The sequence below is a fragment of the Nelumbo lutea genome, chromosome 4 (genome assembly GCF_056320005.1).
Source record: "Nelumbo lutea isolate HS-2025 chromosome 4, American lotus-T2T, whole genome shotgun sequence".
NCBI lineage: Eukaryota > Viridiplantae > Streptophyta > Magnoliopsida > Proteales > Nelumbonaceae > Nelumbo > Nelumbo lutea.
The window spans coordinates 29,889,888-29,904,534 of NC_142687.1; the positions used below are offsets into that span (position 1 = coordinate 29,889,888).

General features: G+C 37.8%; 1 protein-coding gene across 1 annotated transcript; it reads right to left on the reverse strand.

The window, feature by feature from the left end:
* Positions 1–2,797: 2,797 nt before the first annotated feature.
* On the reverse strand, positions 2,798–10,674 carry LOC148854914 (uncharacterized). The gene is made up of 4 exons (XM_088984867.1): positions 10,564–10,674; positions 6,072–6,125; positions 3,059–3,122; positions 2,798–2,949 (listed from the first exon to the last, which is right to left on the reverse strand). Exons 1-4 carry the CDS (start codon positions 10,672–10,674, stop codon positions 2,798–2,800), a joined length of 381 nt encoding a protein of 126 aa, XP_088840993.1.
* Positions 10,675–14,647: the final 3,973 nt, after the last annotated feature.

Below are 14,647 nucleotides of genomic sequence, written 5' to 3' on the forward strand. Positions count from 1 at the left end.
ACCACTTACCTGGAATTAAAAGAACATGGATTAGTGAACTTACCCAGATAAATGTTACCCAAAAAGCATTTACATGGGTAAGTGCACTTACCAAATTAAGTAAGAAATTTGTAAACGAACAGGAAGGAAACTACTGCGTAGTGTGAGTCACTGATATTTGTTTCCTTACAAAAACTCATTGTGGTAGAAGTCGTTGAGATTCAATTCTCAATAAATTTTCTAATTTCACTTACTTTCTAGTTGAAAGCATTGGTATGCCTGGCAGTTTATGGTTAATGTAGAATTCTGATGTTCATTTGATTGTGTCTATGGCCACCCGGATGCTAACAAACGACAAGAAGTCTTTGAAGAAATTGCAAATTTAACTCGAATGTTGCATTTGGTTGTAGTGCATATAAAATTGCACTGATTTAAAATTATGGTAGTGCAAAAGATTTGGGAGTAAAATCTGATATATTTTTGTTTGATTGCAGTATAAATGAAGTAAAATAAGATATGAAATAGAATGAATTAAAACCCATTACAAAATTAGACCAGAATTTGCATTCTTTTCATTTGCACTCTCATGCATTTTTACTAATGCAAATAAGATTGCACCGTAACTAAACGGAGCCTAATGCTCATTTTCCAACCCTTGTAATGGGTGACTTTAATGCAATTCTTTGCAAGGTGCCAACCAATTGGTTGGCATGGTCTCCTATTGAATATAGCAGATACTTGGGATCGTATCCCGCTTACACCTGGGTTGGGGGTTAATGGGATGGGCTACCCCTTGTTGTAAAGTCACTTGGAGTAAAACTTAAAAAAAAAAAAAAAGTCTAAGGTGGCATTTGATAGTGTCAGGCCTCTAAAGTTTGAAAGTGTTGCTTTTCAGATCTAGAGGTGTTTAGAAGTGTATCTTAATTTGTGCCTGAAATGAATTTTTAGATCTGAAGTAATATGATCCAGGCTAGGCACTGAACGTGTTTAGACTTAGCTAAAAGTCCAAAATACCTTTAATTAAAGACATGCATTTCTCCCTCCCGTTGTTCATCTTCTCCACTTGATATAGCGACAAACCAACAACAAGTGACTCCTATGGCCTTCTTTCTTTCTCTCTCTCTCTCTCTCTCTATATATATATATATATATATATATTCTTTCCTCTTCTTCTTCTTCCTCTTTGCTCTCTCTCTCTCTCTCTAAATGTCAAGACTCGAATGGATTGAAAATGTGATTTGCATTTTACGAAGGGCCATTGCTTCCAAGGCAAGCCAAAAAATCTTGCAGCTTCTGAGACTATGATCATTTACAAATCGCATTCTCAGAGAACGTCATCAACCTCGAAGTCTACCTTTTCATTTTGCCTCGAAGTCGCAGTCTTTTGAAATCCATACATGCTCCTAGTCCCGCCCACCAAAATCTTCAACCTTGGCATTTGTAGTCTACAATGGAGGTTGCTTCTTCGCTAGCCATTGAATCCATCAGTCCTAGTGTCACTTTAACCATAGAAGATGATAACGAAGAGATTGGAAAAGACCCAGTCGTTGAACCGATTGCAAATCATTCTAATTGGACGGCTGACGTATCTCTAGCCGACGCAAACATGGAGCTCTGTTTTTCTCCTTGTCAGAACTTGATACCCGGTTAATGGCGGAACTGTAATCGGGAGGAAGAAGAAGGAATTGACTAAAAGATTGCCAAGGCTGGTTACATATTTTGTTTTTTATTAAGTATTAACTATTTTATTACCTTTTCATTACAACTTGTTCATGTTTTTCAATATTATTTTTATTTTAATAAATTTTTTTATTTATTTTTATAATTTTTACCAAATATTTTATTCTATGGATAAAATAGTAAAATCATAGAATTTTAGATGTTGAAGGTTTGATTCAACACAAATAAATTTATCTATTCAGAGCTTCTAGAAAATAGAAAAGAATTTATACTTCTTTTTACATTTCAAATTCAAATAATATCTTTTCTAACTTTTCAGATTTCAGATTTAAAATTTATCAAACGCCACCTGTAACTTCTTATTTTCAGCACTTGCGTGATTTGATGGCCACCTACAACCTGATGGACCAGGGCTTCAAAGGGCCAATCTATGCCTAGTGTAACAAATGGGTTTGTCTAATCTTGTCAAGGAATGCCTTGATCGCACAATGCACTCGGGATTTCCTACTCACTTTTCCTACCCTCTCTATCCACAGTGAATTGGAGCCACACATCTCTATTATGAATTGAGAGATGTATAAAGATGTGTGGCAGCAATTCACGGCAGGTAGAGAGTGAAGTATTGTTTTGTTCTTCTTCTTCTTCTGTTTGTGTTTCCCGTGCTGGTTGTATTGTTTTGTTCCTTGTTTTCTCTGTTCTATCAATGAATATATTTTTCTATATATATACTTGCTGAAGTCATCCTTAATTCGGTTAGCAATCTTTACCCTCTAGCTTCACTTGTTTGTTTGTTCATGGCATTGTTGCTTTTCAATATTTAGTGGGAAATATTCTTTTGGAGACAAATTTGAGGAGGTGCAAGCAGTATTTACTACCATGGAGTCACCAAATAGTGATCTTATTCAAACCATCTTACAGTCTTAGAGAAAGAGAGAAAGAGAGAGGACAAGCAAACTAAGTGGTTCTAACCTGCCACAGACCTTAAACCAGGTGTTCATGGTTCTAGCCTGCCACAGACCCACAGTTATTCCATGTAGCTACCAAAACAGTACAAGTAAAAAGCAAACTAAGTGCAAATACTTTCATAGGGACTGTTTTATTTTCTGACCCAGCTTAGCATGGAAGCTCTAAATCGAACCTAGCAGTTGGGGATGGAAACACCACAAGAGCTGACTACCTTCTTGGCATTTGGGGAGTTAACATACTGACCGAGGCTTGGATCTCTCAGGTATTGGCAAAAGCATGGCCTCTGCTCCCTTAACTTAATCACATAACAACTTGGAGGGAGGGCTGTTGTTGACGAGTGCATTTGAGCATGGACTCAACTGCAAAAAAGTTGCAGGTAACAGACACTGAGAGTTGTGCTTCACTCAGAAGCACCACCACCAGCATCACATACAGAAGTATATGAGACCCTCAGCGAAGGTACGATCGCTCTGGATTTTGTAAGGTCTGAAAGGAACCTTACAGATTCGTTAACCAAACCACAAACTTCTAATGTGGTTTATGAGGCATTGGTAGGAACTCGGCCCCTGGACGGGCATGAATAGGTATATGGGCACGCGAGCTTAACCTCGGGCCAAAAAGCCCAACCCACAATAAATTCGAGTTGGGCACGGGATTTGTCAAAGTAGTCCGGCCCGACTTATAATTAAACCTAAAAGCCCTAATCAAATACCCCTCTTTTTTTAACTTCTTTGCCTCTTTCCCTTCTTTTTCCTACCAAATCCTTCTTCTTCACATCCTCTTTCCCCTCTTTATATTCTTTTTTTAATGTAAATAAATTCTGATTTATATTTATTATTGAATTCAAAATTTATATTAAATTTATATTATTTTTTAATGTAAATAAATTATGATTTATATTGATTATTGAATTCAGAATTTATATTCTTTTTTTAATGTAAATAAATTCTGATTTATAGTGATTATTGAATTCATAATTTATATTGAATTTATATTATTTTTTAATGTAAATAAATTCTGATTTATATTGATTATTGAATTCAGAATTTATATTCTTTTTTTTTAATGTAAATAAATTCTGATTTATATTGATTATTGAATTTAGAATTTATATTGAATTTATATTCTTTTTTAATGTAAATAAATTCTGATTTATATTAATTATTGAATTCCGAATTTATATTGAATTTATATTCTTTTTTTAATGTAAATAAATTCTGATTTATATTGATTATTGAATAGAGAAAAATTCTAATTTTTTTATTAGGTCGGGCTTCAGGCTCAGGCCTAACATATTTCCATTAATGAAGAGTAAAAGACCAACCCGAGCCCAATCCAGCCCGACCCATGAACATGCCTACCTGTTACGAAGTCATTAGTAATGGACACCCAACCTATGTGAAAGAAGATCCCTAGAATTAGGTTGAATAGGTAAAAACGAGTCGCTAGATGATTTGGGAAAACACTATCATTTGTGTCCCATTTCAGATGCCGAGGTAAGATAGTGCTCACTCCAGATTGAGGAGGTTGAGCATGAGGCTCTTAATCAGTTAGGAATAGTGTGAGTAGTGCACACTAATAACTGACCTAAGTGAGTGTGAAGTATGGCCACTCCTAAGAGAGATCTAAGGTCGACTCTCGAAAACACTCATGATTCCAATAGGGGAATAAGGCCGAAATGTTCCAAAACGAAAGAACCACTAAAGAACTGGTGAGTTGAGTTGGTTGGTTGGTTGGTTAGCCAATTACGATAAGGAGGAAAGGTTGAAGGAGTTTGAATCCACCCATACTCTGTAACATAACCTATCATACCTAAGTGTTGATTGAAGTCCAAAAGACATCACCATGAATACTTTTCTCATTGCGATGCTCAGATTGTTCGATCTTCTTGTAATATTGAATCTTGTGGGGGATTGTTGGAGGGAGATTCAAATTTACAAGAATCTCTCTCATCCCTCTTTTATTTTTGTCATTTCCTCCCTTGAATGACTCATTGTCCCACATTGCTTGGGAAAGGAATGGAAGTAGAGTATATTTGTAGTTTTGCTCCCTCTATGGGTAGCCGAGCCGAGCCGGGGCGTGGGTGCGCGTGTACGTGTACATGTACGCGCAAGATGCACTGCATCATTAGTTTTATCCGAATTACACATTTTCAATTTTAAAACGTCTCTTCAAATTCAAAATTAATTTTTAAATAAATTGTTTTCCTTTTTTTCATGTCTCTTCTTCCTCCTTGTGCCTCTTCGAACAGGTGTACTATTCTGAAGAGGCTCCTGTCTGAAAGGACACATTTGTGTCCATTCGGGTCTAAGAGCACTCTATAAAAGGAGTGTTGGCCGACCCAATCAAGAAGACACACCATTTTTGACTTTCTTTTCTCTAAGAAATCTGAGCATCAATCTTTAGTGGTTCGCAGAGGTCTGGTAAGCGAGTGCACGCCTACTAGTGGCCTGTGGGCTGTTTTATCTTGGCGACCAGTTTGTGATCACCCGACTACACCGTAGGGGGAAAATACGGTTTTAAGGAGAGTGACCAAGTGGCACGACTAAACCCTCCATCTTCTTGCAATTTCCAGTTTTGAGTTCCTGCAACAACTTCAAATCACTGCAACTTTGACGAAGGAAAGCGATTACCGATGAGTTCCATTTTCTCTCTCTTTACTATTTTTCAACATTCTTAGAACCGTATTTATAGAACCTATCTCTGTTAACCCCTTCATGAGGAACCGGATACTATCAACAGTTCCTGATTTCTCTAAAATTGAACCCTTCAATGGAACCAACTACAAGCGTTGGAGACAACACCTGTTGTTTGCCTTAGAACAGTTAGGGATAGATTTCATTTTGACTGAACCAAACCCATTAAACATGGAGGAATCAGCCTATTCTATTGTTGCAGAACATTGGACTACAGCCGACCACCTCTGCACCAACCATATCTTAAACTGCTTGTCCGATGAACTATATATTGTTTATTCTTCCTACAATTATGCCTATGAAATTTGGATTGCTTTGGACACTAAGTATGCTATAGAAATGCTGGAAACAAGAAATATGTAATTTTCAACTTCTTGTACTTCACTATGAAAGAAGACATGGATGTGTTCGCTCAAATAGATGAGTTCCAGGTTCTTGTGGGGGAATTAGCAAAAAAAGGCATGGTGCTGCCAGATGAATTCATTATCGGTTCTCTCATAGAGAAACTGTCACATACATGGAATGATTTCAAGACTAGTATGAAACATAAGAGGAAGGACACTACTTTGGACCAAGTAGTAGTCCAAATTAAGATTGAAAAAAATAACAGAAAGAAAGACGAGGATCAGTTTTCCAAAACCAATCTGGTGGAGGAAAAGATTACAAAATTCAAAAAGAACTTGAATGTGAAAAATGATTAGAAATTCAAGAAACAACAAAAGAAAGGGAACTACTATGTATGTGGCAAACCCGGACATTACAAAAAGGACTGCCAGTACCGGAAGGACTTTGGGAAACCGAAAGCTAATTTGACTGAGGATGTTATCGCAGCAGTGGTAACTGAGGTAAACTTAGTTGATAAGCCGAAGGAGTGGGTACTGGACACTGGTGCTACCAAGCACATCTATGGAGACCATAATTCCTTCTGTGAGTATACAACTCTATCTGAAGGAGAGCAAATCTTCATGGGAAATTCACAAACTTTGAAGGTCATCGGCAAAGGAATGGTGCCCTTGAAACTAACTTCAGGAAAAATCCTAATGCTGAATGATGTACTGCATGTGCCGGAGATCCGATGGAACTTGGTATTGGGAACACTCCTCAACAAAGTAGGACTAAAACTCACATTTGAAGTAGACAAGGCCGTGTTGACTAAAAATAATGTATTTATTGGAAAATGGTACAATGCTAGTGGATTATTTGTACTGAACATCTTTGATATTATTATGAATAAAATTGCTTATTCTTTTGCTTATATTGTTGAATCTTTTGATATTTGGCATACTAGACTAGGACATCGTAGTGCTCCTTATTTAAAACGCTTATGTAAATTAGGAGTTTTGAATTTTCCTATTAATTTTACAAATGAAAAATGCCAAGTATGTGTAGAAGCAAAATTTACTAAAAAACTTCATAAAAGTGTACAAGGAGAAACTAAATTGGTACAACTTATACATAGTGATCTAGGAGACCTTAAATGTCATGAAGCTAGAGGAGAAAAAAGATAATATATAACATTTACAAATGACTTCTCTAGATATGCAAAAGTAGTTCTACTTAGATCAAAATATGAGGTTGATCAAGTTTTTATAAACTACAAAACTGAAGTAGAAAATCAATTAGGAAAGAAAATAAAAAGACTTAGAACAGATAGAGGAACTGAGTATGATGGACAAACCATTAGAAAATTCTTTGAAGAAAATGGAATTATACATGAAACCACAACTCCCAATCAACCTAAATCTAATGGAGTTGTAGAAAGACTTAACAGAACACTAACATAAATGATGAATGCAATGCTAATTAGTTTAGGTGCACCTCTGAATTTGTGGGGGGAAGCAATTCTAACGTCTTGTCACTTATATAATAGAATACCACCTAAGAAGAAATGACAGATTCCCTTTGAACTTTGGCATAACAGAAAACCTAGTTTGAACTATCTAAGGGTTTGGGGCTGCTTAGAAAAGGTTGGAATACCTGAACCTAAAAGAAAGAAATTAGGACAAAAAACCTGTGACTGTGTGTTCATAGGTTATGCACAAAACAGTGCGATTTATCGATTCCTTGTAATTAAAACAATTGGAAATGTTGTCGAAAGTAACACAATAATAGAGTCCTGAGATGTAGAGTTCTTTGAGCATATCTTCCCTTGGAGGAAAGAAACATTAAATAGGGAACCTTCCCAAAACCAAGTTAGAAACCAAGAATTAGTGAATGCTCAAGAAACTAGTATTTCACTTAGGCAAGATCCAAACTTAAGGAGAAGTAAAAGACAAAGAAGAACCTGATAGGACCCAGTAACCTATCAGGAAGCTATAACGTCACCTGATGCAGTATTTTGGAAAGAATCCATAAAAAGTGAAATAGACTCCTTAGTCACTAATCACACTTGGGAACTTGTAAATCTCACACCGAGAACTAAGGCAGTAGATTGTAAGTGGATTTAAAAAAAAAAAACTAAAACCAGATGATACGATAGATAAATTCAAGGCCAGGTTAGTTGCTAAGGGGTTCAAACAAAAGAAAGGTATAGACTTCTTTGACACCTACTCCCCGGTTGCAAGATTAACAACAATTAGGGTTTTGTTTGCTATAGCATCCATTTACAAACTGATAGTTCGTCAAATGGATGTGAAAACAACTTTCTTAAAGGGGAATTAGAGGAAGAGATTTACATTAGGCAACCTGAAGGCTTCATAATGCCAGGACAAGAAAATAAAGTATGTAAACTAATTAAGTCTCTGTATGGCTTAAAACAAGCTCCCAAACAATGGCATGAAAAATTTGATAATGTGTTAGTAACTAATGAATATAGCAGAAATGATTCTGATAGATGTGTCTATAGCAAATTTGAAAATAATAAAGGAGTCATGATCTGTCTATATGTTGATGATATGCTAATAATGGAAACTAGTCTAAAGGTAGTAAAAGAAGCAAAACACTTTCTAATGTCCAAATTTGATACCAATGACTTGGGTGAGGCTGATGTAATCTTGGGGATTAAAATCCATAAAGAATAAGGAAACTTTGTTATCTCCTAATCACATTATGTAGAAAGTATTCTTAGGAAATTTGGACACTATGACTGTAAACCGGTGAAAACACCTCTTGGTTGTAGTATTCACTTAAAGAAACATGTAGGAGAACTTGTTTCACAAAAGGAGTATGCAAGTATAATTGGATCTGTATCCTACTTAATGAACTGTACAAGACTAGACATAACTATAGCTGTGGGAAAATTAAGTTAGCATACTCATAATCCCGAAAATGAACATTGGAAGGCTTTAGTAAGATTATTAAAATATTTAAAAGGAACCATAAATTTTGGATTACATTACTCAGGTTTTCCTCCTATTTTAGAAGGCTTTACTAATGCAAATTGGATTTCAGTTTCAAAAGATAGTACTTCCACCAGTGAATATGTATTTACTCTACGTGAAGGAGCATTATCGTGAAAATTGGTAAAGCAGTCATGCAATACAAGTTCAACAATGGAGGCCGAGTTCATTGCACTAGAATTGGCAGGGTCCGAGGTAGAGTGGCTAAGGAACTTGCTAGCAGATATACTACTTTGGCCGCGATCGGTTCCGTCCATATCTCTCCATTGTGATAGCCAAACAGCAATAGCCAGAGCCAAGAACAAGATGTACAACGATAAAAGAAGGCACATCCTGCTTAAGGCATAACCTGGTAAGACAATACCTCAACGAAGGTACGATCGCTCTGGATTTTGTAAGGTCTGAAAGGAACCTTGCAGATTCGTTAACCAAACCACAAATTTCTAAGGTGGTTTATGAGGCATCGGTAGGAATGGGGCTGAAGCCTGTTATGAAGTCATTAGTGATGGACATCCAACCTATGTGAAAGGCGATCCCTAGAATTATGTTGAATGGATAAAAACGAGTGGTTAGATGACTTGGGAAAGCACTATCATTTGTGTCCCATTTAAGATGCCGAGGTAAGATAGTGCTCACTGCAGATTGAGGAGGTTGAGCATGAGGCTCTTAATTAATTAGGAATAGTGTGAGCAGTGCACACTAATAACTATCCTAAGTGAGTGTGAAGTATGGCCGCTTCTAAGAGAGATCTTGGGATGACTCTCGAAAACACTCATGATTCCAAGAGGGGAACAAGGCTGAAATGTTCCAAAACAAAAGAACCACTAAAGAACTCTCGAAAACACTTATGATTCCAAGAGGGGAACAAGGCCGAAATGTTCCAAAACAAAAGAACCACTAAAGAACTGGTGAGTTGATTTGGTTGGTCTGTTAGTCAGTTACGATAAGGAGGAAAGGTTAAAGGAGTCTGACTCCGCCCGTACTTTGTACCATAACCTATCATACCTAAGTGTTGATTGAAGTCCAAAAATCATCACCATGAATACTTTTCTCACTACGATGCTCAGATTGTAAGATCTTCTTGTAATTTTGAATCTTGTGAAGGATTGTTGGAGGGAGATTCAAATTTACAAGAATCTCTCTCCTCCCTCTTTTATTTTTGTCCTTTCCTCTCTTGAATGACTCCTTGTCCCACATTGCTTGGGAAAGGGGTGGGAGGAGAAGACTATAGATATTCCATGCATGTAAGGGGGGGGGGGTTGGGGGTGCTTTTTAGACGCACAAGTCGAGTCGGGTCGGGGCGTGGGCGTGGGTGCACATGTACGTATACGTGTACACGCAATGCACTGAATCATTTGTTTTATCCGAATTACACCTTTTCAATTTTAAGACGTGTCTCTTCAAATTCGAATTTAATTTTTAAATAAATTGTTTTCCTTTTTTTTTTCGTGTCTCTTCTTCCTCCTTGTGCCTCTTCGAACAGGTGCACTGTTCTGAAGAGGCTCCTGTCTGAAAGGACACATCTGTGTCCATTCGGGTCTGAGAGTACTCTATAAAAGGAGTGCTGGCCGACCCAGTCAAGAAGACACACCATTTTCGATTTTCTTTTCTCTGAGAAATCTGAGTATCAATCTTCAGTGGTTCGCAGAGGTCTAGTAAGCGAGTGCATGCCTACTAGTGGCCTATGGGCTGTTTTATCTTTGCGACCGGTTCGCGATCACCCAACTGCACCGTAGGGGTCAAATACGGTTTTAAGGAGAGTGACCAAGTGGCACGACTCAGCCCTCCATCTTCTTGTAATTTCCAGTTTCGAGTTCTTGCAACAACTTCAAATCACTACAACTTCAGTAAAGGAAAGCGATTACCGGTAAGTTCCATTTGCTCTCTCTTTACTATTTTTCAACAAGTGCATTTGAGCATGGACTCAACTGAGAAAAGTTGCAGGTAATAGACACTGAGAGCTGGGCTTCACTCAGAAGCAGCACCACACACACAACAGTATATGAGACCTTCATCTTTAGCTCTTCACTCATAGAAAGAAAAACATAAAGGCTAAAACAAAGGCAAATAACCAAGAGAAAGGCTAGCTTCACAAACAAAAACTGAGATGGTGTGGTGCATTTGGCTCGGATTTATTGGAAACTTGTAGACATGCATAAGTACAGCATAGAGCACAATATACCTCTCTTTCATGTGTCGAGTCTTGTAGAAAAATATTTCCGTACATGTTTGACACTTTGCTTAAATGATTGAGAGGTAGGCTTGTCTTTTCCCAATTCAGAGATGTTAATGGAGGCCTAAACAACCAAACTTGTACTGAGGAACGTATCCACCACAAGGCTTGATTTTGGAGGTACACATCACTTTAATATTAATACTAGCGAAGGGGGTCTTGCGTTGCAGGGGTTTGCTCATAAGCTATTAAGCTCGAGCCCGATTTGAATTAGAGACTTGAGCTCGAGCTTGAGCTCAATTCGAGTCAAAAGTTTGAAAGTTCAAGCTCGGCTAGCTTTGATTGCAAGTCTTTCAAGCAATCAAAGTGCTGAGCTGAGGTCTCCCTCAATTGCTGAGGTGCCAAACCGAGGTCTCCCTCAGCTGCTGAAGTGTCAAGTTGAAGTTTCCCTATGAGGTGAGGTGTCGAGCTAAGGTCTCCCTTAGTTGACAAGGTTCCGAGCTGAGGTCTTCCTCAGTTATCGAGGTGCTGAGCCGAGATCTCCCTCAGTGACCTAGGTGCCAAGCCGAGGTCTCCCTCACTGGTCGAGGTGTCGTCTAGCTCGAGCTCAATTCGAATTAGAGACTTGAGCTTGAGCTCAGAAGTTCAAGCTTGGCTCAGCTTGAACTCGATTACCTTTGATTACAAGTCCCCTAGCTGTCGAGATGCTGAGATGAGGTCTCCCTCAATTGGAGAGAGAGTGGCATTCTTGTAATTTGTAAGGAGAGAGAGATGTTATTCTTGTAATTTATTAGAAAAAAGAGAGAGAGAGAGAGAGTTGGTATGAGAGAGTGTAACATTCTTGTAATTTGAAAGAAAAAAAGCAAGAGAGAGAGAGAGGGTTGGTAAGAGAGAGTAGCGTTCTTGTAATTTGAAAGAAAAAAAAAGCAAAAGAGAAAGACTTGGTAGAGAGTGGCATTCTTGTAGTTTCTAAGAAATAAAGGCAAAAAACATTGTTAGATTCCATTTCCCTCATCCTTAGGCCTTCTTATGTACACATTTCATCTTAATATATTTACTAGCGAAGGGGGCCCTGCGTTGCAGGGGCTCGCTTGAGCTCGATTTGAATTAGAGATTTGAGCTCGAGCTCGAGTCAAAAGCTTGAAAGTTCAAGCTCGGCTACGTTTGATTGCAGGTCTCTCAAGCAACCAAGGTGTTGAGTCGAGGTCTCCCTCAATTGCCGAGGTGCCAAACCGAGGTCTCCCTTAGTTGCCGAAGTGTCGAGATGAGGTTTCTCTAGCAGGCGAGGTGTCGAGCTAAGGTCTCCCTTAGTTGACAAGGTGTTGAGCTGAGGTCTCCCTCGCTTGTCGAGGTGTTGAGCTGAGATCTCCCTCAGTGACCGAGGTGCCGAGCCGAGCTCTCCCTCAGTGGTCAAGGTGTTGTCTAGCTTTGGCTCGATTCGAATTAGAGACTTGAGCTTGAGTTTAGAAGTTTGAGCTTGGCTCAACTTGAACTCGATTACCTTTGATTGCCGGTCCCCTAGTAGCCGAGATGCCGAGCTGAGGTCTCCCTCAATTGAAGAGAGTGGCATTCTTGTAATTTATAAGGAGAGAGATGACATTCTTGTAATTTGTAAGAGTGGCATTCTTGTAATTTGAAAGCGTTGGTAGGAGAGAGTGGTATTCTTGTAATTTGAAAGAAAAAAACAAAACAGAGAGAGTTGGTAGAGAGTGGCATTCTTGTAATTTCAATGAAAAAAAGGCAAAAGATACTCTTAGATTCTATTTCCCTCATCCTCAAGCCTTTTTATGTACACATTTCAACTTAATATATTTATATACATTAAGGTGAATAGTGCCATTTCGGTCCCTTTTACATTTTCCCATCCCATCCCATTCCAATAAAACAAAGCAATGGAAAGTTAAATTTTTACACTTTTCCATCCCATCTTTTCCAAACTCACCCAAATCTTCCCACAAACCAAACAGAGCCTTAGAAATCTTGTATTGTTTTCCCTCTTTCCCTTCCTTTCCCTACCTTTTTCTTCAAACCAAACATATCCTAAGGGTTCGGTATGTTTTTTGATGAATCGTTTGGATCTGCAACTTCTTTGGCTGGGCATTTGACCGATCCATCAACTCTTCAATTTTATGTGTGCCAAAAATTGGGATGAATTGCGCCTTCCAAGCCAGCCGGTAATTGTCCGAGTGGTAGAAAATGATCAGTAACAATAAGAAGAGTGATAGAAGGACAAGAGGAAGACGTTGAAGTGGTAGAGAGAGGAGAGAGAAACAATCCGGTTCTAGGAGAAGATGCCATGGACATGTCTATGTTATAATACTATCAAAGCTAAACAATATCTAAAATGGAAAACAGAGAAACGACAAAGTTTCAATTAGGGAAATTGAAAATCATCTATCTATTCATCTGTTCTATCACACATACATGCATGTTAGAGGTTTACACGAAGACATTACCCAATGACTATCACACATACATACATGTTTATTATATTAATGATCCTTTCACCGTCTCCATCCAGATTTTTCTTTTCTTTTCCTTTCATTTCATTTTTCTTTTTTCTTTATTGAAAAAGGTAAAGTATGAAAGTCCAGATTGATTATCATTGTGAGCCAAATATAGTTTTCATCTTCTATGAAAAACCAACTGATATCCCCTACAGACATATACAATGATTATCAATTAAAAGAAAGCTATTCGTTTAGGAATCTAACATTTAGGGTCTGTTTAGTTTATAGTCTATTTAATTTATACAGGAATCAAATGAGAATTGAAATCAGTTGAAATAGGATTTCATTCAAGGGAGGAAGGAGGAAAGGAAATACCCATTCATTCAAATTGGAAATTGCCATTCCAGCAGAAATGAAAACGAGATTCTGATTCTGCCCAATCAAATATTTAAAATTGGAATAGTTCATTCCAGACCCCTATTACCGCGGACCAAAATGGGCCTTTAGATTAAATTAATCTAATACTGAAATCTCAATTGATGAAAAAAAAAAAAAGATAACTATTCAATGCATTTGATTGATTAACTTTCATTTTGTCATCCTGAAAAAGTTAGCATGCCTTGTGAGAGACTTCACCGCTAAACATAATGTTTTTCTTTGTTTTCTTCTTTCCTTTTGAGTTTCGATGCCAATGTAGATGCTTTTTTCTGCTTGTTTTTTTTGTTACTCATTAATGTTATGACAAAGAAGCCTTAAATGTTTGTCGAGGACATATTGATGACACAGCCTGAGGACCAGTTTCCGTGTAGCACGTATTTACTACCATTTGGATCCATTAATTATAGTTGATAGACCTTGATTTCTTTATTTTACTTCTTCCTGGTAAATCAATAATTCAGTGGTAACAATGCGAAACTGCACTCATTTTCTTAGGCAGTCACATTTCAAAGACACCAATTTAGCTATAAATTCGTCAATGTTCTTATCTGAACTTCCACCTTCATCCACAGCCTCCTTGGCCAGATTCTTCCATTTTATGGCATTCTTCTTGATCTGTTTTCCTCTTTCTCCATGACTTGGAGTATGCATCGCTCTACTTCTTCCCTACTTACAATTCCCAACAGAAATTGTCTGGACTTCAATGGAATCTAATTCCATTTGCATAGATTTGGACATGTAGAAGGTGGTTACAAGGGTGGCTTTAAGACCTTTGAAGGCTAAGCGCTTACAGAACTGCAGCATGGGATTGATGTGGCCTTGGGACGGGTAAGGGAACCCAAAATATGGGCTCTATGATCTCTCTTTTCTTTCCCCATTCTTTTTCTCTGGTCTCTACCTCTCCTTTCTCTACAAAGTTTTACTACA

Excerpts from the sequence above, each read along its gene's own strand:
- LOC148854914 (XM_088984867.1), bottom strand. The coding sequence starts at position 10,674 with ATGAAGGTCTCATATACTGTTGTGTGTGTGGTGCTGCTTCTGAGTGAA. Across the intron at positions 6,126-10,563 it reads GTCCATGCTCAAATGCACTT|CTTTCGGTTTCCCAAAGTCC; the intron begins GTTGAAAAATAG and ends CAGTCAAATTAG. Across the intron at positions 3,123-6,071 it reads GTCCTTTTTGTAATGTCCGG|GTTCCTTTCAGACCTTACAA; the intron begins GTTTGCCACATA and ends CGAATCTGTAAG.